Source organism: Bison bison, unplaced genomic scaffold (genome assembly GCF_000754665.1).
Source record: "Bison bison bison isolate TAMUID 2011002044 unplaced genomic scaffold, Bison_UMD1.0 scf7180017864535, whole genome shotgun sequence".
NCBI lineage: Eukaryota > Metazoa > Chordata > Mammalia > Artiodactyla > Bovidae > Bison > Bison bison.
The window spans coordinates 4,077,030-4,098,649 of record NW_011495084.1 but is presented as its reverse complement, the minus strand read 5'-3'; the positions used below and the strand labels follow the sequence as shown (position 1 = coordinate 4,098,649).

General features: G+C 38.8%; 1 protein-coding gene across 2 annotated transcripts in view; it reads right to left on the bottom strand.

The window, feature by feature from the left end:
• TMTC2 (transmembrane and tetratricopeptide repeat containing 2) overlaps window positions 1–21,620 on the bottom strand; it is a 421,611-nt gene that overhangs the window by 106,094 nt on the left and 293,897 nt on the right. For both annotated transcript variants that reach the window (XR_824533.1, XM_010832028.1), the window contains exon 8: window positions 19,967–20,088. Coding sequence is in view for 1 of the 2 variants with exons in the window: in XM_010832028.1 (XP_010830330.1) it covers window positions 19,967–20,088 (122 nt within the window). In the remaining variant the exon portion in view is untranslated. The remainder of the gene's footprint in view (window positions 1–19,966; window positions 20,089–21,620) is intronic.

Genomic DNA, 21,620 nt, shown 5'->3' with positions numbered 1-21,620 from the left:
TGGAAGGAATGATGCTAAAGCTGAAACTCCAGTACTTTGGCCACCTCATGTGAAGAGTTGACTCATTGGAAAATGCTGGGAGGGATTGGGGTCAGGAGGAGAAGGGGACGACAGAGGATGAGATGGCTGGATGGCATCGCTGACTCGATGGACGTGAGTCTCAGTGAACTCCGGGAGTTGGTGATGGACAGGGAGGCCTGGCGTGCTGCGATTCATGGCGTCGAAAAGAGTCGGACATGACTGAGTGACTGATCTGATCTGATGTATACTGTATTGGTGTTTTTCTTTCTGGCTTACTTTACTCTGTATAATAGGCTCCAGTTTCATCCACCTCATTAGAACTGATTCAAATGCACAATGGAGTATTACTCAGTCATTAAAAAGAATGCATTTAATCACTTCCTAGCTTTCTGAATACCAATAAGCCTTCAGATTTAGGTGAACCTTTGGACGGGAGGAGGCCGCAAAACTGGTTGAAATGAAATGGCAGACAAAGTGGGATAAAAGACTGCAGCAGACTGAATTTCATTTGAAGAAGTTATAGTGCAGCAGCCATATGCAGCTGGTATTCTGGCTTCAATGCCAAACATGTTACCTGAGCAACAGGCACAAATCAGTAGCTTGTTAATAACAAAATATAAGGGTTGATATCCCTAAAAAAGGTATGTTACATTTACTCAATATTCAATTTACCTAAAAGGTAAATTAACGCATTGAGATATTAATCATCTATTAGAAACATTGCTCCCAAATTACAGACCTCAGTATTCCTGATGGTTCATTAGAAACTGCACTCAGCTAGCACATAGCTAAAGGACAGAAAAAGACAGTAAGATATTCCTGGAAGCAATTTGTTATGCCTCAAAACTTTTAAGTCACAGATACACTTGGCTAAACAATTTTATCTCTTGTTATTTGTACTAAGGAAATACCTGTAAATTCCAAGAGGTAGCTATTTATTTTCATTACAGCATTGTTTATACAAATTCAGTGTCTACCAGCATGGACTTGGTTAACCACATGCCATTTCAAGGAAATATGTATCTATTAAAATGATTTTGTAGAAAGTATTTAAACCACCAGATATTTCATGATCCATGGCTAAATGAAATAAGCGGGTTGTAAGATGCTGCTTATGTTCTAGTTAGCTATTGTTTTAATGAAAGAGGAGGCTAGCACTACCTCTATCAATACTGGCTCATTTTACTGCTGGATTTCAAAGGTGAATGAGAGGGTTGTTTCTCTGGGATCTTAAGACTGATGCAGAGGGAAGTACATATCTAAAGTAAACTATTAAAAAAATATTGCTGTGTTAGTGTCAAACTAAGTGTTCTGAGCACACAGAACAACTTCATCCACTGGAAAGGGAATTCATCAGAGATGTGGCATTTCACTACACAGAAATGAATTAAGCTCCTGCTATGTACCATGCTGTGTTACAGTCCTGGTAATCAAGATGAAGTTCCTGCCCTCCTGCAGTTCACACTCTAGTGGTGGAATGGTAGTTCACACAGGAGCAGTGACACCGTGGGTCTAAACTAGTTTGGTAAAAAAAAATAACAGGCTAATGTGAGAGAGCAACACACACTAGGGGTGGGATGGAGTTTGAGAAAGTCATCAAGAAAAGTCTCTGCTGACGCTGGAAAAGCAACCTAAGTAAAGGAAGTGAGTGAACCATGCAAAGACGTGGCATGTTTGGAACATTAGAGCCTAACAAGAAAACCAATATGGCGGCAGGGGAGTAAACTCCACGAAGAATCACAGGAAATGAGTGTGAGACACTGGAGTGATCAGGTTGCCTAGGGCAAAGTAGTCACTGTAAGGAGTCTGGAGTTAACTTTTTGTTTTGGTAGTAAAAGTCACAGTTTCAACATTAGATGTCACATGTTGCTTTGAGGCGTAGCATTTCCTTGGTGTTAACCAGCAAAGCCACCGAACAGCCTCTGGGAACTACACAGAATATGGAACACTTTATGAATGTATGTCACTCTTGTGTGAGGGCCATGATAATCCTCTCTGCATCATCTCAATTTTAGTGTATGTGCTGCTGAAGCAAGCCCTGGAATTTCTCTTAACTAGAACAGAACACCATGGAGGATTTTAGATAGAAGCACAACATGATCTCACATATTTTTACAAAAAAAAAAAAAAAAACTGAGATCTTGACCAGAAAACTGACTGCATCAGGCATAGAAAAAAGGGGGACCACTTAGAAGGTTGTTAATACTCCATGGCAAAGACTAGGGTAAAAGCAGTGGAGCCAGTGAGATGTGGTTAGATGTGGAGTATCTTGTAGATATATGACTGATAAGATTGGATATAGGTATAACATAAAAACAGGAGTCAAAGATGACTCCATAGCTTTGGCTTGTGGCACCTAGGTGAATGCAGGTACCATTTATACACATGAAAAAGATTTCTTGAGAGCAAGTGTTGGTAGGAAGGTACATGTGTCATGGAGCAACCAATTCCTATTTTTGAGATGCTTCAGCAGGAGAGTGTGGAGGACTAATTCAGAAAGCCTGACCAGAGAGGAAGTCACAGATCAAGCCTTGGCAAAAACACCAGCTATCTGGTAGCTTCCCTGAGAAGAAGTTAAAAGAAAACTTGCAAGAATGCCAAGAGGAAAGCAAAAACAGAAAAAAGGGGAAAAAAACAAAATCAAACAAAAACAAAACAAGCCTTCTATTTAAAGCATGGTTTCAGTAAAAGAGAAGAAAAATATATTAAATTACCATTTAAAATAAGTAGCTTGACTTTCACAAATATTTTAAATATTTTATTAGTAAAAATATATATGTTGCTTTCTATACATCTTTGACATTTATGAGTAAAAAAAAGTTAAGATTTTAGCATATTAATACAAATAGCCAATTTCTAAAATATTACATAATGAAAGATGTTTAGCTTTATTCAGATATCCCGTTATATAACAAATTTTTACTTCCTTTCTACCTCTGTTCACTTGCATATTTTCCCTTCAAGCTTAAAGAGGTCATCCACACGTACTACAATAACATTTCAATACGAGATAATTAATTTGATAGAATACAACCACATCTTAAGCTCTATCTGGGGAAATTGCTTTGGCTGTTACATTGCATTGCTACCCTAAACTCAGTTAAGTTAAAACTCTTCTCCATCTATAATATAAATTTATGAGAATATTTCATTATTAAAATGTCTGAGGATGCTGTGGTGAAGTAGAAATTTTCTTTAAACACATTTATAACTAAATTGCAGATATATATATCCTAAAATTTTACTTTAGAATTATGAAATCATTTTTAAATATCAAAATCAGCTATCTTTAGACTTCAGAATAGTACACAGAATTTCTCTTTGACTCATAAATTAAATAGAAAAATATGTGTTTGTAGTTAAAACAACGAACTTTCAGCAATCCATTAAGTTTATTCATTGATTTCCTTAATCCAACTACTATTTGCTGGGAGTCAGACATGCCTGAAGCAACTTAGCAGCAGTAGCAGAAGCAGAGTTAAGCACTGGGATGAGAATGGTGAATTAGGAACAACCTTTGCCTTCAAGCCTTTAAGCCACTTAAAACTGGCTTCCCTGGTGGCTCAGACGGTAAAGCATCTGCCCGCAATGCCGGAGACCCGGGTTTAATTCCTGGTTCGGGAAGATCTCCTGGAGAAGGAAATGGCAATCTACTCCAGCACTCTTGCCTGGAAAATCCCATGGAGGGAGGAGCCTGATAGGCCACAGTCCGTGGGGTCACAAAGAGCTGGACACAACTGAGCGACTTCACTGTCTTCTGCCTTCATGAAGAGTCCAAAACTGTAGGTGTCATGCGTACAACGTAATATTCTAAGTGAATTTCATTTAGAATTAGTTGAAGTACTTGGGAAAGTCTTCCAAAGGAAGTTCTGCTTGCTCTAAAAAATCTGAGAGCTGTGTGATTAACTAGTTGAAGGGAGACAAAAATACGTGAAGTAGAGACACAACAAAGGTAAAATCTCTATGGCAAAAACACTGCATGAACCCAGGCTGAGGGAGCCAGAGAGAAGGAATAGAGGTGGGCTATTGAAAAGGTTGAAGGTAGAGCCCACCTTCAGATGGATTACATGAAGGAGATTGTCCTTATCTGTTTTGTCAATATCACTTCTGAGGGTTGTGTGGGTAACAGTTGTAATGGGAACAGAAGGGATGCAGGCAGATTAATCCAGGCTTTTAAAAGACAGTGATTGGGCTGATAATGGAGAGGAAGATTAGTGGACTGACAGGAGAGATATTTAGGTCATACAGACAGGATTACAAGATGGATAGGAGAGGGAGAGGGTGTGAGATGGAGGTCACAAAGATGACCTCAAGGTTTCTGATCCTGAAACTGAGATAAAGTAGGTAAATAATGGAAAAAGACCAGGTTAAGGGAGGAAAATCACAAGCTCAGTTCTGAGAATTATACAGTACCATTGAGACATCTGAGCTGTCAAAGATGTGGTTTGTTAGTCAGGCTGAATCAAGAGAACTGAAGTAAGGTAAAACAGCATTTCAAGAAGACACGAGTAGTCAATTATGTCAATTTCTGAAAAACTCCCAGTGGGTTTAGTGACACAGAGATCAGACACTAGTAAGTTCAGTAAGGTGTATTTTTACAGAATAATAGGTCTTGAAGCCAGAAGGAGTGGGGGTAAGTCTGGGGAGAGGGTTGAGGAAACTGATGCCCTCAGTCAATATGTCTGGCTCTGAAGGAGAAGGGACGTAATCATGTCAGTAGAAGAGAATGAGACGTATTGAGTGTTTGGAAAAAGAACACAAAAAATCAAAACATAAATTGGAACTGGAAATAAAGATTAATGTGTAGATTTACTTTTTCATAGTTGAATTGAAAATGAAAAGAGAAAACCTCGAAATTCTAGAATTCTTAGTTAACTTTCCAATTATAACCAAGGCCAAAATAAACCAGCCTGGAATTCTTTAAACTGAGTCTTTTCCTTCTGGGTCCCCTAAGAGAACACTCGATTCCTGCTTTTGCTGTGACCCTTACCAGACCCTTACCATATGCACTCTTATTCCCACTTGTAATCTCTTCTAATCATAAACCACTGTAGGAGATTGATTTAGTCAACACTTAGCCAAAGGCTGGGGCTTCCCTGGTGGCTCAGACAGCAAAAGCATCTGCCTACAACGCAGGAGACCCAGGTTCAATCCCTGGGTTGGGAAGATCCCTGGGAGAAGGCAATGGCAACCCACTCCAGTATTCTTGCCTGGAAAATCTCATGGATAGAGGAGCCTGGCAGGCTCCAGTCCATGGGGTCGCAAAGAGTTGGACATGACTGAGCGACTTCAGTTTTAGCCAAGGGCCAGATGCTGTGTGTGAAGTCTCTTCAGTCATGTCTGACTCTTTGTGACCCGATGGACTATGGCCCTCCAGGCTCCTCTGTCCATGGGCTTCTCCAGGCAAAAATACTGGAGTGGGTTGCCATGCCCTCCTCCAGGGGATCTTCCCGACCCAGGAATTGAACCTGAAACTCTTACAACTCCTGCCTGGGCAGGTAGGTTCTTTACTACTAGAACCACCTGGAAAGCTGCCAGATACATGGTAGGCAGTCATAAACGCATGAAAACTTTAAATATATTGGAAAAGAAAATACTGAAAACACACTTCCTACTCTCATTGGGAAGTCCTGTTGCCTCCATGAAAGAGCGTGTAGGCTTCAGTGGGTAAATCTGAGAACATCACGAGGCTCGAGTGATACCCAGAAGGTCACTCCTGTCACTGTCAATACCTCGTCTAGACAAGGGGAAGAAAAGAGAAACCACAGTTTCAATTAGCCTTCCGTGGTCCAAAGATGGCACCACAAGTTCACAGAAAGTAGACAGGACACTTTAGATGGACAAAGCAGTCCACGTGACCTCCGTTTCAGGAGTCAGTCATCGGAAAGCCCCCAGATTTAGCTCCTGCAGCAACTTCAACCATCCGGCTGCGCTGTTTGTGCAAATGGGTGCTTCTTGTTTGTCATGAGAAATTGCTGGACTGCTCCATCCCAAACTGTTTAGCTATGATGTGGAAAGCTGCTACGCTGATTGGTCCCCAAGAGGCAGCCTTGGCTCACAGAGCTCAGAACCGACACTCGTGCTCAGCAGTTAAACCCCATGGGGATGGTTAGGAAAGCTGCTCTGTGAGAGTGGAGAGCAGGAGTGCCAACAACAGCTGCATTGCAGCTGGGTCGCAAAGCAGAACAAGCAATCCCCTGACACCATAAAAGGTGGTGGATGACCGGCAGGCGATCTCTGCACCTCCATTTGTCCCTGGCAGGCTGCCACGACTCTAAAATCCAAATGCTCTCACAAGAAGATAAAGCCAGATGTAAATAATTCCCTAATTTCATACCTATACTTGGTCGAAATCTTCAGCAGTAAGGATAGAGAGGGTTATTTAACTTATTAAGATGTAACTCTCTTTGATGACTGAACCAGTGTACTGCATAAAAGCACTGGATTCAGTCACAGAAAGTGTTAGTCACTCAGTCGTGTCTGACTCTTTGTGACCCATGGACTGTAGCCCACCAGGCTCCTCTGTCTATGGAATTCTCCAGGAAAGAATACTGGAAGGGGTAGCCTTCTCCTTCTCCAGAGCATCTGCCCAACCCAGGGATCAAACCCAGGTCTTCTGTATTGCAGGCAAATTCTCTACCATCTGAGCACACCAGGAACCTGAATTCTAGTCTGGTTCTGATACCAAGAAGATGAATCACCAAGGAAAGCCACTAATTTGAATAGGTTTTGCTTTTCTCAATTGTCAATCAAAGGACTGATTAAACTCTACTGGCTTAAAAAACGGAGTTCAATTCAGGGAAGTCATCATTGGTTAAAAATTCAGATTAAAGAAAGTTAAGCTCTTCATTCACATCATACTCCTTTGCTTCCATTGTTTTTCAATCCATGACAGAGAAAAGGAATGCCAGTTCCTTTTCTCCTAGATCCAGCCAGCTGACACTGAGACTGGGGATAGTAGCCAAGACCTAAAATCCACTGTATTTTAATTTACTAACAAACAAAATTAAATGGAATTGGAATGAATGACCCCCTTATTTTCTTCTGAAAGGACTTTAAGGTAAAGATGCCTATTAAAGGTAAAATGTCCTGAAAGTGAAAGCGGCTTGGTAGTGTCCAGCTCTTTAGGACCCCATGGACCATACAGTCCATGGAATTCTCCAGGCCAGAATACTGGAGTGGGTAGCCTATCCCTTCTCCAGTGGATCTTCCTGACCCAGGAATCAAACCAGGGTCTCCTGCATTGCAGGAGGATTCTTTACCAACTGAGCTATCAGGGAAGCCAAAACGTCCTAGAAAGGTTCTTATACAAACCAGACCACATGCATATTGAAACGGTATACTGTGCTTCTCATTTTGTAAGTGATTCTCAGAAGTAATTCTGGTTTGCCTAAAACTACACTATGTCCACTGTTATAGTGTAAAAATAATAGCCATCCCTTCCTGGTTTGGACAAATATTCTATAGTTACCCTAATTCTTGTTTCCCTCTCATAAGTCTTCACCTAAATCAGACAAGTCGACAATGGCTTGCAATTGCAGTGACACTGCAATATCAGCTGCAACCAGGAGACCCGATAGCAGCGTCGGTGAGGTCTTACGGTGACCTCAGCTTCCTATTTCCGCCACACTCCCAACAAAGAAGACATGAACAAAGATATCCTTTCACAGCACAAGGCCATCTGATCTTTGTCAAGCGTAATTAAGTTTCCATTCATCTCTGCTTCCCCAAGGCAGATTTTTCTGGGAGTCTGTTGTCCTAGCACATTGCAATTCTACTTTCTCTTTACAGGTTATATGAGAAGAAAAGAAACACTCTAAGAGCAGCTTACTACGTGCCAGGTGCTATTCCAGGCACTTTCTCTGTATCGTCATATTAAATCCTTGTATTACACCTGAGATATTATTATTATCATCTGTTTTACAAAATAGAAACTGAGGGACAGTGAGATTAGTCTACTTTGTCCAAGGCACAAAAGCTTGATTCGTCAGAACTGGGGTTCAAACAGAGACAATCTGATTTCACAGTTAAGGTATTACATTATTGACCTGGTCCAGAAGTTTATTACGAGGAATCATTATGCTATTTAAAGATGAGCTTTACGGAGTAGGTCCCCCCATACACTCATGTACCCACCCACCCCCATCCCTCAGCAGAGATTCAGAGAGTATCCACTGTATGCCAAGCATGGTGTCAGGCAGTGGATTATGACATGACTCCTGCTCTTATAGACTGAATAATACCATGGTGACTCTGGAAATGGGCGTTTATCAATTGCAGGATCATACTTAAAAAGGCTCTCATTGTACATAGTACCTAAGGAGAAAACAGAAACCAAGGAATCTGTTGTGTCTGAGCAAGTCCAATGAGGGGAGGGCTCAAAAAGGAGGTATCATACTTCAGCTGGTTCACAGACAGAGCAAAAGTTGGCCAAGCATCGAGACAATAGGCTACCTGCTCAGTCCAAGTGCTGGTGGCTTACAAGTTCTCTTTACAATATCCAAATTCAGGAAATTATTTAGAAAGTCAGTCTAATGGAGAAAACGTTCCTAGTTTTAACACCATTAAAAGGCCCTGAAGCTAACAAAGGTTCATTTGATATCAACCATCTCAAAACCCATGTATTTGAAAAGATAAGGTTATTTAACAACATAAGTTACCAAATTTCTACTTTCTGCTAGTCTAATGTTTCTTGAGTTACCTTCTGTGAATAATAAGTTTCTGTGACTTACAAAGAAAGAGCTATTGAAATTAAATATTAAACAATGTTTAATAAGAATTGTTTAGTAAGCAAAGCTCATTCACTTTAATTTCCAGAGTGTGAAGTGACCAGAGATAGTACATACACAATTACAGGAACCTCTAATCCAGGCAAAAAGGGAAAACACACACACAGTAAACGGTCAGAGACTGGCAGATTACCAGGAGAGTGAGTTTGTATGTATAAATGCATATGACCAGCATATCTCCAAACTGGATCCTTCCCAAGTCTCAGCAGAGTGTGCGAGGAGAAGCATACACACGTGGGTGTTTTGGCATTATTACAGCACTAAACAGGAAAAAAATCAAGTACAGAGGTGACACAGAGATGGAACATACTAAGTTTGAACTTCTCTGCCTCTAGATAGACTATTTAATAGTCTTCAGTTCAGGTCTAAATTATCACTGTCAACATCTCAGGCCCTCTTGTTCTCGACTGGAAAAACATGCCATGAAGGTTTCACAGAACTCATTAGACATCAACCTCCCAAACAGTCTTCATCAAATTAGGAGCTATGAATTGATGGGTACACTTTAAGTGGTACTTTTGATGACTTGCTGGAAGCCAACTGTGGATTAGCCTGAGAGTGAGAAAATCCTGAAGGCCAGTCTTTGGGTGGAGGGTGTGGTTCCCACTCTTTCATGGTCTTAATTTCCAAAGAAACCAATGAGGTTCTCACAGTAAAGAACCAAAAAAGATCCCCTCCTGGTGAGGGCAGGCGAAGAAGAATAATCTTTGTGAAATATGCTCTATGATGAATTCAACATATCCAACATCCCACAAAAAAATGACATAGCATGACAAAAGGAAAGAAAGAGTCCAAAAAGACGAAGTTAGCATCAGAACCATACAAGGATACTGAAACATGAAATACGTTATAACTGTCAGAAAAGAAACTTAAAATAACTATGATTAACATGTTAAAGATTCTAATGGAAAAAGTAGACAACATGCAGGAACACATGTATAATGTATGCAGAGAGAAATTCTAAGGAAGAATTAGAAGTAATGCTAAATATCATAACAGAAATCAAGAATAAATTTAATGAGATCATAAGAAGTCTCAACATGACCACAGAAAGAATCAATGACTTTAAAGATAAGTCAACAGAAACTTCCCATACTGAAATGTAATGAGAAAAATGAATGAAAAGCACAGAACATCCAAGAACTATAGGAAAACCTCAAAACATGTAACAATCATACCAGTAACTGGAATATCAGATGGGAAAGAAAGACAAGAGGGCAGAAGAAATATTTAAAGTAATATTGATGCACAACTTTCCAAAATATAATAAAGGCCAAACCACAGATCCGGGAAACACAGAGAGCACTAAGCCAGATAAATCCCCAAATAATAAGCCGAGGCGTAGTATGTCCAAACTACAGAAAGCTGAAGACAAAGAGAGAATCTTAAAGTTGGAGAAAAGAAAATACCTATGGAGAAATAAGATTAAGAAATACATTAGATTTCCTGGACATCCCTGGTGGTCCAGTGGTTAGGAATCTGCCTGCAGGGGACACGGGTTCTATCCCTGATCCCAGAGGATCCACATGCCTTGGGACAAGTAAGCGTGTACACCATGACTACTGAGGCCCCGCACGACGACTACTGAAGTCCACACGCTCCAGGGCCCCTGCTCTACAAGAGAGGCCGGCACAATGAGAAGCCCACACATTGCAACAAAGAGTACCCCTGCTTTAATTTTTTAATGTTTTTTTTTTTATTGTGGTAAAAGTCGCACAATATAAAACATACCGTTTTAACCATACTGAACTGTACATTTCAGTGGCAGTAAGTACCTTCACATCGTTGCGCAACTCTCACCATCATCCATCTCGAATTTTGCACCTTCCTAAACTGAAACTCTGTCCTCATTAAACACTAAGTCCTCATTTTCCCTCCCCACTCCCAGGCTATTTACGCATCCACCAGTATACTTTCTGACTCTATGAATTTGACTATTCTAGGTACCTTGTATAAGTGGAATGAAACCTAATAGATACTGAAATGTATTTTTAAGGTTAACTTAATATACATCCTATGAAGAGATTTTACCTTTTCTTCTGTGCTATACAGTAGGCTCTCATTAGTTATCTATTTTATACATCGTAGTATATAAATGGAGGAGGGCATGGCAAGCTACTCCAGGGTTCTTGCCTAGAGAATTCCCATGGACAGAGGAGCCTGGCAGGCTACAGTCCATAGGGTCACAGAGTCAGACCTGACTGAGCAACTGAGCACAGCACAGCAAAGCACAGCAGCAGTGTAGATATGTCAAGCCCACTCTCCCAACTTATCCCACCTTCTCTCTCCTTGGTGTCATTGTTCTCTGTCTAGTGTCTCTGTTTCTGCTTTGAAAATAGGTTCACCTGTACTATTTACTGTTTATGAGGCTTCAGAAATGAAATCTCTCACATTTTAGAATAGATGTGGCTTCATTTACATATATGCCTCTGTGTGTACATCTGTTTGTATAAATACACACACAAACATCCAGATGTTACAAGGGAAAAAAAGGCAACTTTCTTTTGGAAGCGTTGGTCCAATCACTGGAATGAAAGACATTTGTTTTGAAAGTGTATGTGGTCAGTACCACCTTTTAAAAGAGTAAAGCTAATCACTCAGTCATGTCCGACTCTGCAATCCCACGGACTGTAGCCTGTCCAGCTCCTCTGTCCATGGAATTCTCCAGGCAAGATACTGGAGTGGGTTGCAATTTCCTTCTCCAGGGGATCTTCCCTACCCAGGGCTCGAACCCAGGTCTCCTGCAATGCAGGCAGATTCTTTACCAACTGAGCAAAATGTAAACATGGGTTTAAATAAGCATGCTGTTTTAATAACTATAGATGCTCAAATTTTGTTCTATTAAAAATTATCAAACTAGGAAAATATAAAATATAAATTATAAACGAAGTTTAACTCACATTAAAATGTGCTAACGCTTTATTACATAACAGGAGAGTCAACATGATGCAGCAGAAAGAATGACAAGGTGGAAATTGTGATGTTAGGTTATGTTGTACCATGCTCAGTCACTCAGTGGTACCTAACTGTTTTGTAACCCCTATGAACTGTAGCCCACCAGCCTCCTCTGTCCATGAGATTTTCCCAGCAACAATAATGGTGTGGGTTGCTATTTCCTTTTCCAGGGAATATTCCTAACCTAGGGATCAAATCTGTGTCTCCTACATTGGCAGGCAGATTCTTTACCACTGAGCCACCTGGGAAGCCCAGTATCATCTTATTTACCCCTAAATATGCTTTTCAAGGGAGAAGGCAATGGCACCCCACTCCAGTACTGTTGCCCGGAAAATTCCATGGATGGAGGAGCCTGGTGGGCTGCAGTCCATGGGGTCGCTAAGAGTCGGATACGACTGAGCGACTTCACTTTAACTTCTCACTTTCATGCATTGGAGAAGGAAATGGCAACCCACTCCAGTGTTCTTGCCTGGAGAATCCCAGGGACGGGGGAGCCTGGTGGGCTGCAGTCCATGGGGTCACACAGAGTTGGACACAACTGAAGCGACTTAGCAGCAGCAGCAGCATGCTTTTCAAACATAGCATCATGATACTTAGATATAAAGCTAGGTATGATTATTTCACGTGACTTTCAATGCCTGAGAATTTGAGTATTTTGATTTTACTATTTCTGAGAATATCTGGCAAAAGAAAATATCTCTTAACAATGACTTTCAATAACTGACATAAAAAAGCAGAATAAAAATCTGAGATACTTCAGAGGTACTTGGATGTGTAGGTCACTTGGCGGCAACAAATAGAGTAATTATAAGATCGATTTTATAACTATACCTAATTTTAAAAAAAAAGATTGATTCTACATATCAAAATGCATAAAAAGAACTATCAGATTCATTATGATTTAGACTAAAAATAATACAACGATAAGTGAATTACTGCCAGAATGCCAGTAAGTTTAGATGTGGCAACTTCATATAAAATGCTTAGCTGAACATGGCATTGAATCAAATTTTCTTCTACATTCCATTCAATATTTCAGTAGCACAATATATGTGATACATGCCTTCTCTTTTCACAGAATAAGTTTTGTAACTTCAGTGGTATATATCCATAATAATCATTCAGTGAGTCACAGGAAAATTTTTTGTTTCCTGCTCCCTCTAATCTAAACATGACTGTACGGTGATTATAATAAAACAAAGGAACGTAAATGTTAGTCAGCGTGCAAAGTGGGAAGAGTTTTGCTTTAGAGAAGACGAAATGGAAAAATAATCTCAGCTCTAAACAGTAATAATCATTACAAAAGGCCCAAGGAAGCACACAGGGCTGCACATCCAGATAAACTGCACTGACACCATTCTAGCCTGGGGTAGGGAACTTTTCCATGGAACTTCAAGTACTTTCACAACTGGAGTTTTATGTAGCCCAATTAACTTTGGCTAGACATAGAAATCTGGCTCAGTACTTCCATGCAGTAGCCAAAATAAAGGTTTGCTGTATCAAGAATTACTGTCAGAGTCTCCCATATCCTTCCTTCTCTCTTAGTAACCTAAATCTGGAAAATAACCTAACGGCCAAGTTCCTTTTACTACAATTTAGATCAATACTAATTTTACTGGCTCAAAAAAACTATAAAATATTTGGCTGAAATAAATTGAACAAGGACAAAAGGAGGACCAAAAAAAAGTAAGGATGTACACACAACTGAAGTATATACATGGTTTTAGAAACAACTATAAAACCATATGAAACATGGTGATAATGGAAACTTATTCCTTCCTTTCTCAATGCTTGTCCAATTTTAAATTCATGGCATTAGTCCTAGGTAACAAAGTTCAAATAAGGAATAAATCACAATTTTAAAGAGAACTTGTGTTTAGTATTTTAACTGGACATGACATTGGTATGAAAGCTCTATATATTCTACAGTTGGGTCCCCAGGCCCAGCTATATTTAAACATGGAGGCTACCAATGACCCTAAAGCAGAACTATTTTCTAGGGCACCGTGGAACATTGGTGATTGAGGAACATAGGACCTTAAAAGTGCCAATAGCCAAAAACAGAAGTCCTAAGTTCATGAGCTATAAAGCTTAATAATAAAAATGTGTTTACCCATTCAAACTAAACTAGTACTTAGAGGTAATGCCTAAAAATAAGCTATTTTCATACCTTATGGGGAGGCAGGAGCACTAGCTTACTTTTAACATCTCTAATTAGGTATAAAAGAAAGGAAAGCATCACACAAAATTATTTTATATAGAATGGATATTAATGATGCTTAATTAAGAAGTCCTTGAGGATGTATCCAATTCTACTATTGAGTAGCTTATTTATTCTTGGGACATGTCCTAAACCTTAGAAGCTCAGTTTTCTCATTTATAAAAAGAAGGTAGTACTCATCAAAAAGCTTCATGAAATAACACATATCAATCACAGGCATTCAGGAGATGTACACCCTCTTGTGCCTACCTCCCCTTCCAGGGTCTTGAAAATTATACTGAATCCACTCCACAATCAGGCCACTCTCATTCATTTATTCAGTATATACCACTGGGAATTAGAGTGATGCCTTAGCATGGATAGTAAATCTCAATGCACATGTTGGCAAAAGGAGATTCAGACTAGGGAAACAAGAATATTTAAAAATGAGCTACCTGTACACCTTTAACTTACATAGCTTGTCGTTGTTATTTAGTCACTAACTCGTGTCCAAATATTTGGAACCCCTTAGACTGTAACCTGCCTCTTGAGAAATTTGTATGCAGGTCAGGAAGCAATAGTTAGAACTGCACATGGAACAACAGACTGGTTCCAAATAGGAAAAGGAGTACATCAAGGCTATATATTGTCACCCTGCTTATTTAACTTATATGCAGAGTACATCATGAGAAACGCTGGGCTGGAAGAAGCAGAAGCTGGAATCAAGATTGCCGGGAGAAATATCAATAACCTCAGATATGCAGATGACACCACCCTTATGGCAGAAAGTGAAGAGGAACTAAGAAGCCTCTTGATGAAGGGGAAAGAGGAGAGTGAAAAAGTTGGCTTAAAACTCAACATTCAGAAAACGAAGATCATGGCATCTGGTCCCATAAATTCATGGGAAATAGATGGGGAAACAGTGGAAACAGTGTCAGACTATTTTGGGGGGCTCCAAAATCACTGCAGATGGTGACTGCAGCCATGAAATTAAAAGACGCTTACTCCTTGGAAGGAAAGTTATGACCAAACTAGATAGCATATTCAAAAGCAGAGACATTACTTTGCCAACAAAGGTCCGTCTAGTCAAGGCTGTGGTTTTTCCAGTGGTCATGTATGGATGTGAGAGTTGGACTGTGAAGAAAGCTGAGTGCCGAAGAATTGATGCTTTTGAACTGTGGTGTTGGAGAAGACTCTTGAGAGTCCCTTGGACTGCAAGGAGATCCAACCAGTCCATTCTAAAGGAGATCAGCCCTGGGATTTCTTTGGAAGGAATGATGCTAAAGCTGAAACTCCAGTACTTTGGCCACCTCATGTGAAGAGTTGACTCATTGGAAAAGAGTGATGCTGGGAGGGATTAGGGGTAGGAGGAGAAGGGGACGACAGAGGATGAGACGGCTGGATGGCATCACTGACTCGATGGACGTGAGTCTGAGTGAACTCCGGTAGTTGGTGATGGACAGGGAGGCCTGGTGTGCTGCGATTCATGGGGTCACAGGAGTCGGACACGACTGAGTGACTGAACTGAACTGAGACTGTAACCTGCAGGCTCCTCTGTCCACGAGATTTCCCAGGCAAGAATACTGGAGTGGGTTGCCATTTAATCCTCCAGGAGATCTTCCTGACTCAGGGATCAAACCCATGTCTCTGTGTCTCCTGCACTGCCGGCGGACTCTACAGCTGAGCCAATGCGGAAGCCCAACTTATATAGTACTATACAGCAATTACATCTCAACAAAACTGGGGGAAATGACACATGCCCTGCCCTTACATAACTTAACAAGAGAAACACAATGGAGGGTGCAAGGACAGTGGCTAAGATTGTGAAATGCCTTATACTAAAGATATAAAAAGATAAGTAAAGACTTACTCTCCGCCCCACATTCAGGGTCAAAAGACATAGATTTATACCTGCCATTCAAGGGAAAAAGTGCCACTACAGAGATACTGAAAATCAGCACCATGGAAGTATAGAGAAAGGAAAAAAAAAATAATCGCTTAAAAGACGCAGGCAAGACTTCACAGAGGGAAATAAAATTTGAACAGGCAGAGAGAGGAAAAGAACATTTTTGTCAGAGGAATAAAAAAGGATTTGATCTATGGAATTTGATCTATGGAATAGCATTCTGGGAAATCCTAAATCTTTTTGAACTTTTCTAAATACTATCTATACTAAAAATTCTGAAAGAAAATTTTGTACAAAAATGTTCTGAAAGACATACCACTGGCTATAATAAAAGCACCAACATTTTTGTTTTTGTCCAAGTTGTTTCAGAAAAATGTAATTCTTTATATGAAATCTTAATATACGATACAAGTCTAATTTTGTTGCAAGTCAGTTGCAAAGTACGTATTGCATCTTTGGTCAGTTTTGATGGAACAGTAAAAACACCATTCCATTTCTTTTCCTCTCTCTTTAGAGTAATAGCCAATTCCATTTTATAATATTTTATATTTAAAGCATTCAGAAGTCAAAATGTGTGGCATTTTCTACCTTGCCAATTTCATGTTAAGTCAATGGCATTTCACCAGGCTAAGAAACCCAAAATTAGACAAAGGCAATCCACTGGGATCAGAAATTTGCCAAATCTCATAATTCAAAAAGACACTATTAAGGATGGTTTTGGACTTTCTGGCACTGTGAGTTTAAGCCATTCCATAATAGGGTTTATATTTCATCTAATCAGCAAGTTGGAAGCTATAAAAGTTCTGTTGGGGGCAGGGATTAGAATTTGAATTGTAATACATGTCTTTTCTTCCCTTCCTTCCATATGTTTGAGTAAATTAAAACTGCAAAATTTTGTTTTTAAAAATATCGTGTTAAAAATAAAGCAGCTTGTAAAATCATAGTTTTAGTACAGGAAACTTAAAATATTCAGGCTTGAAAACAAGAAGGAAAAATAAAGGATATGTGGTTTCTATATACAAAGTTATGTCACAGTCTAGGGATATTCAGAATTAGGTACAGATAAGTTTTCAATGTTTTTCTTTTCCAAGTGATTTTATTGGAGGAAAGATAAATCAGGCATTTAAAAATTTTATTTTTGATGGTGGTATTCTTTGAACGTGGCCATTTATCAATCTAATTTAAAATGTTTATATTTTAATTCCATAAGAACATCTAAAGGCAGTAGTTGCAGCAAGAGGTATATATGAATTCTCTTCTTATTTGGAGCTGTGTGAATTACCACCTATCAGAAAAGGAAATGGAAAAGGTTTTCGTAAGGTAAAATACATTTTTTCTAACTGATTAGACTAGACATAGTATGATCTGGTAAATGGCGCAAAGAGCAACTCATACCCTGCAATTCTGAGTCATGTTCTTTCCCTTTCTCTGTTCCTTATTGTTTGGGGCCCCACATTAATTTCTTTCATAATTCTTTCACATATTTTATTTCATTTTTTTTATTTGTATATGAAAACATTTCCACATCTTTATTCTCCTACCCTTCAAATGAAAATTGTTTTGCCATCACTTTTTAATTTCTAAAAGCTCTTATTTTTTCATCTTTATTTTTTTATGTCATCCTGCACTCCACAAAATGCTATACTACCATCTCGAACGATTTTTTTTCTTCTGTTCCCTCATTTCCTTTTGCTAATCATTTGTTTCAGCTCTAATCTTTTACATTTGAGGGTTTCCTAATATGACAGACGATCTCTGATTGCCCATTGTTATTTTACAAGTTGAGTTAATAAAAACTGAATGAATTCCTTAGGCATAAACGTGCTTTCTAGACTGAAAAGAGTCCCTTTTGTATGTGTGGTTAGGGAGCAGGTCATTTTCAGAGATCTCCAAATGTAGGTATATGGAAATCTTTTCCCCAGAGTGATTCAGTTTCTCCAGATAAAAATGCTACCATTTCTTGGGCGATGAGGTTTGTGTATATGTGTTGCCAGTTGGGGGTATCAACTCTTGTGTAGTTGTATTCTGCATGTAATAGGGGAGGGGTATTGACAGTCTGAGTACTCCCCTGGAAAACATTTGACCAGTCCTCTTGTCATTCCCCTCTGCATTCTACCCTCGACTGGGCAAGCTGTTGCAGAGTTAGGGAGCTGTCTCATTCAACTGCTTCACCGCTAAGAACATACCTTCCCTTGACCTGCAGTGAGTGCTTGGTTACTAGGGCTGTGCACACGGGGAGAGACAACTGATTACCCTATTTTATTCTCCTTAATGCACTCTCTTCTACGTCAGCTACCACCAAGTCTCGAGTCTCTAGATTTCTTATTTTTATCCCATTCCAAACCTCCTTTAGACAGTGCTTTATTCAGTTTTGATGAATCAGTTCTAACACCTTTTTCTGCTACCTGAGTTTCAAAAATCAACTTAAATTTCACCTCCCCTCCCATTCTGATTGTTCCTACGAGGTTATTCCCTCTCAATATTTTATTCAGTAAAAATTTATTCTGATTTACTCACACAATCACCATTTCTGTGCTCACCGTTCTTTTTAAAACCCACTCTGTAAATCTTCTAGATTTAAATATGTCTTTTCAAAAGACACGTTTAGTATCATCTTCAGCTAGAGTTTTCAGTGAACTGACTTTAATTTCCTGGCCTAGGAATTCCTTGCTCATTCAAGTAAAGTAAATTCAAAACCCAAACCCCAGTGAGGGGAGGACAGTGGTGACAAATTCTCTGCAAAGATTTCAGATTCCATGCTGAGAAAGGCAAACTTTCATGCTGCCCTCTTTTATCAGTATGTGAACTTTTTCTACATTGTTCCTTCACAGAGGATATGAACTTTCCTACTTTATTCAGACACCTAATTCCTGGCCTTCTGTTGGTTCAAGACTTCATCTCATATTCCATCAAGAAGGAAAGACAGACAATAAGCTCCTTCCCATGGGTTGTTAAGACTAGTAAACCATCCCAAATCAACTTTAAGATCAGCCTACTGTTTACTGTTCTGGTGTTTAGTTACTGCTTTATTTCCATCCTGGGGAAATTCTCTTCCTACGCTTTGAGCTCAGCCATGCATTAAGAGCATATCTCTTGTATTTTATTAAGCATACTTAGATGTGTTGCAGTGAGACATTTTCTGGTTACTTGGTCTGCCTATATAATCTCTTTAATAGCATTTTAGTGGTATCTTAGAATGGAAAGGTAGTACTTGGTTTAGCTTATCATCTTCTATGGGAAATAACATTATTTTTAAACAATTATAAGATACCTTTCTATGAATTTACTTAGGAATTACTTTCCTGACCATTGTCTCTATGTTTGCTAATATTAACTTATTTTTAGTAACACTGAAGAGAAATTAAGGGATATGATTAAAATAACATAGACAATAGATTTAGATTCAGACTGAAGGCTAGTTGTACCATATATTAGTTGGTGAGCTCAGAAAAGTTATTTAAATATTTTAAACAATCTCTTATTGTAGAAAACAAAAAAAGAATATTATTATTACTTGAAGCACATAAAATTACAATTTTTTGTAAGTCACAGTGGTTGACTACAAACAAGTCCTTATGCTTCCAATATCGCTTTCATAGAAATATGTCCAAGAGACTCATCATATAGTGGGTAGCCAAATTATGGGTGCATTTCTCTTACAGAATGACTTCCAGTTAACAGGAATTCTAGGTGCCACTGATGGACACACATGCAATGTCTTATATAATACTTGCTTTTTGGAAACAATCAGGTATTATAGACAATCTGGGGTTAACATTGGCTTACAGAATATAATCTTTATGCAAATATTGCTATTTTGACAAGTTCATTATATAATCACATACTTTGGGTTCTCCATTTATACATTTCAACTAAGTTACATCAAGGATACACATCATACTTTATCTATGGCAAACCCCATAGCCAAAGAAACTCATTTTTCTATATTTTTTGTCTATTGTTCTAATTTAGTATGACCATCAATACATCCTAACAGTGTAGATTAACTGGCCAGGAACAGGTACCTCAGACCCTATCTACCTCAATCTGCACAGGAGAACCAATTTCTAAAGGGTGAAAGAGACAGTTACTCACTGTTAGAGCAAGCAGTTTCCCATAGGTAAGATGAGCAGGGATGTGGTCAGTCTTGGATCTCAGTGATTCCATATACCAATGCTCTGCTTCCGGGAGCATGCTTAACCGCATGTACGCTTCACCTGACAAGAGAATCAAAGGAAAATCAATCTGACGTACAGTTTTCCAAGAACATTTGCAACAGCATCATATCACATGTTTATATTCCACATGTGTTTATATCACATGTTTATACATTTTCAGATTCTGTGAGAAGTACTCTCATCCATTATCTCATTTGATTCCCCTGAATCATCATCACGTCGATTTCACAGATGAGAAAACTTGTGTTTGGCAAAATTAAGTGAAATGCCTAAGTCAAAAATGTAGTATGCAATAAAGCTTTGATTTTTTTTTAAAATCTAGAAATGTCTCACTCTCAATCATACGTGCTTTGTTACCATTTCATTTTTTAAGGTTGGGTCTTTCTTATCTACAATCATTTGTTCTTTTTATTCATATTCATTCTTTCCTTTACAAACTCAAGTATTTATAGAATAACTACTAAATGGAGAGTATTATGCAGGACCTAATCAATCAAAGTTCAAGGTCCTACCCACTAAAGTTGAAAACTCTGTTGAGAAAGTAATGTTAAATGAAGAAGTTAAAGGGAATTCCTTGGTGATCGAGCGGTTAGGGCTTCATTCTTCCACTGTAGGGGACACAGGTTCAGGCCCTGCAGAAGCAATGGGGCATGGGTTTGGTCCCTGGTCTGGGAACTGAGAGTCCATAAGCGATGTGGCCATGGGGGAAAAAAAGCTAAAAATATTTGGTATGAAGCATTGGTGCTAGATCTTAGATTTTTCAGAAATTATTTGCATTTTATATTTTAATAAGTAAAGTAGAATTTACCAGTTTCATTTGGAAAATCCAGTGAATATGTGACAATTATTTAGCATGCCCATTACCAAGTGGAAAGCTAGTCTAAGGCCTTTCAGCCGTCAGCTATTATTTTCAACTTATATAAATTTTGCCCACCAAATAGCTTTTTATTAACAGCCAAGCACAAGAAAAAAATCAGAAATAAGCCAAAAGTGTATCAGTTACCTTCTTATCACCACCTGCCTCTCCTTTCTACACTTATAGTTTGAAAGAATATTCCACTTGATAGGAAGATTAGATTGTAAGATGATTTGTGTGTTTAAGTTAAATAGTATAGTTATATTAAACACTTCAAATGTAGAAACTACTCAATTTCTGAGACCAAGCAACAAACTGGTGACCTGCATTATTTTTCAAGCAGATTTTTATAACAGCTTAACTAATCATAAGTGTGATGGTTCTTTCCATTTAGAGGAATAATCAGAGGATTTTCCTAAAGGTATCACCCACACTGGTTGTACATCTTTGCTTCAAAGAAAGAGCTAACTTCCTTTTATTTTAATCAAATTCTCTTTACATTACTACAGTGTTGTCAATACAAATATGTTTGATGAATTGAATTGATCTGCGTCTCCAGGCCTTTTGAGTGCCCTTTGCTCATCAGTTAGTAAAAAATATTGGTGACAAATTACATGTAACATAAACAAAAATGTATGTACCACTCGCACATCTATGTGTTTCTAGTTCTGAAAACAGCCCTTAAACTATAGTATCATAAAAATGATAGCTTGAT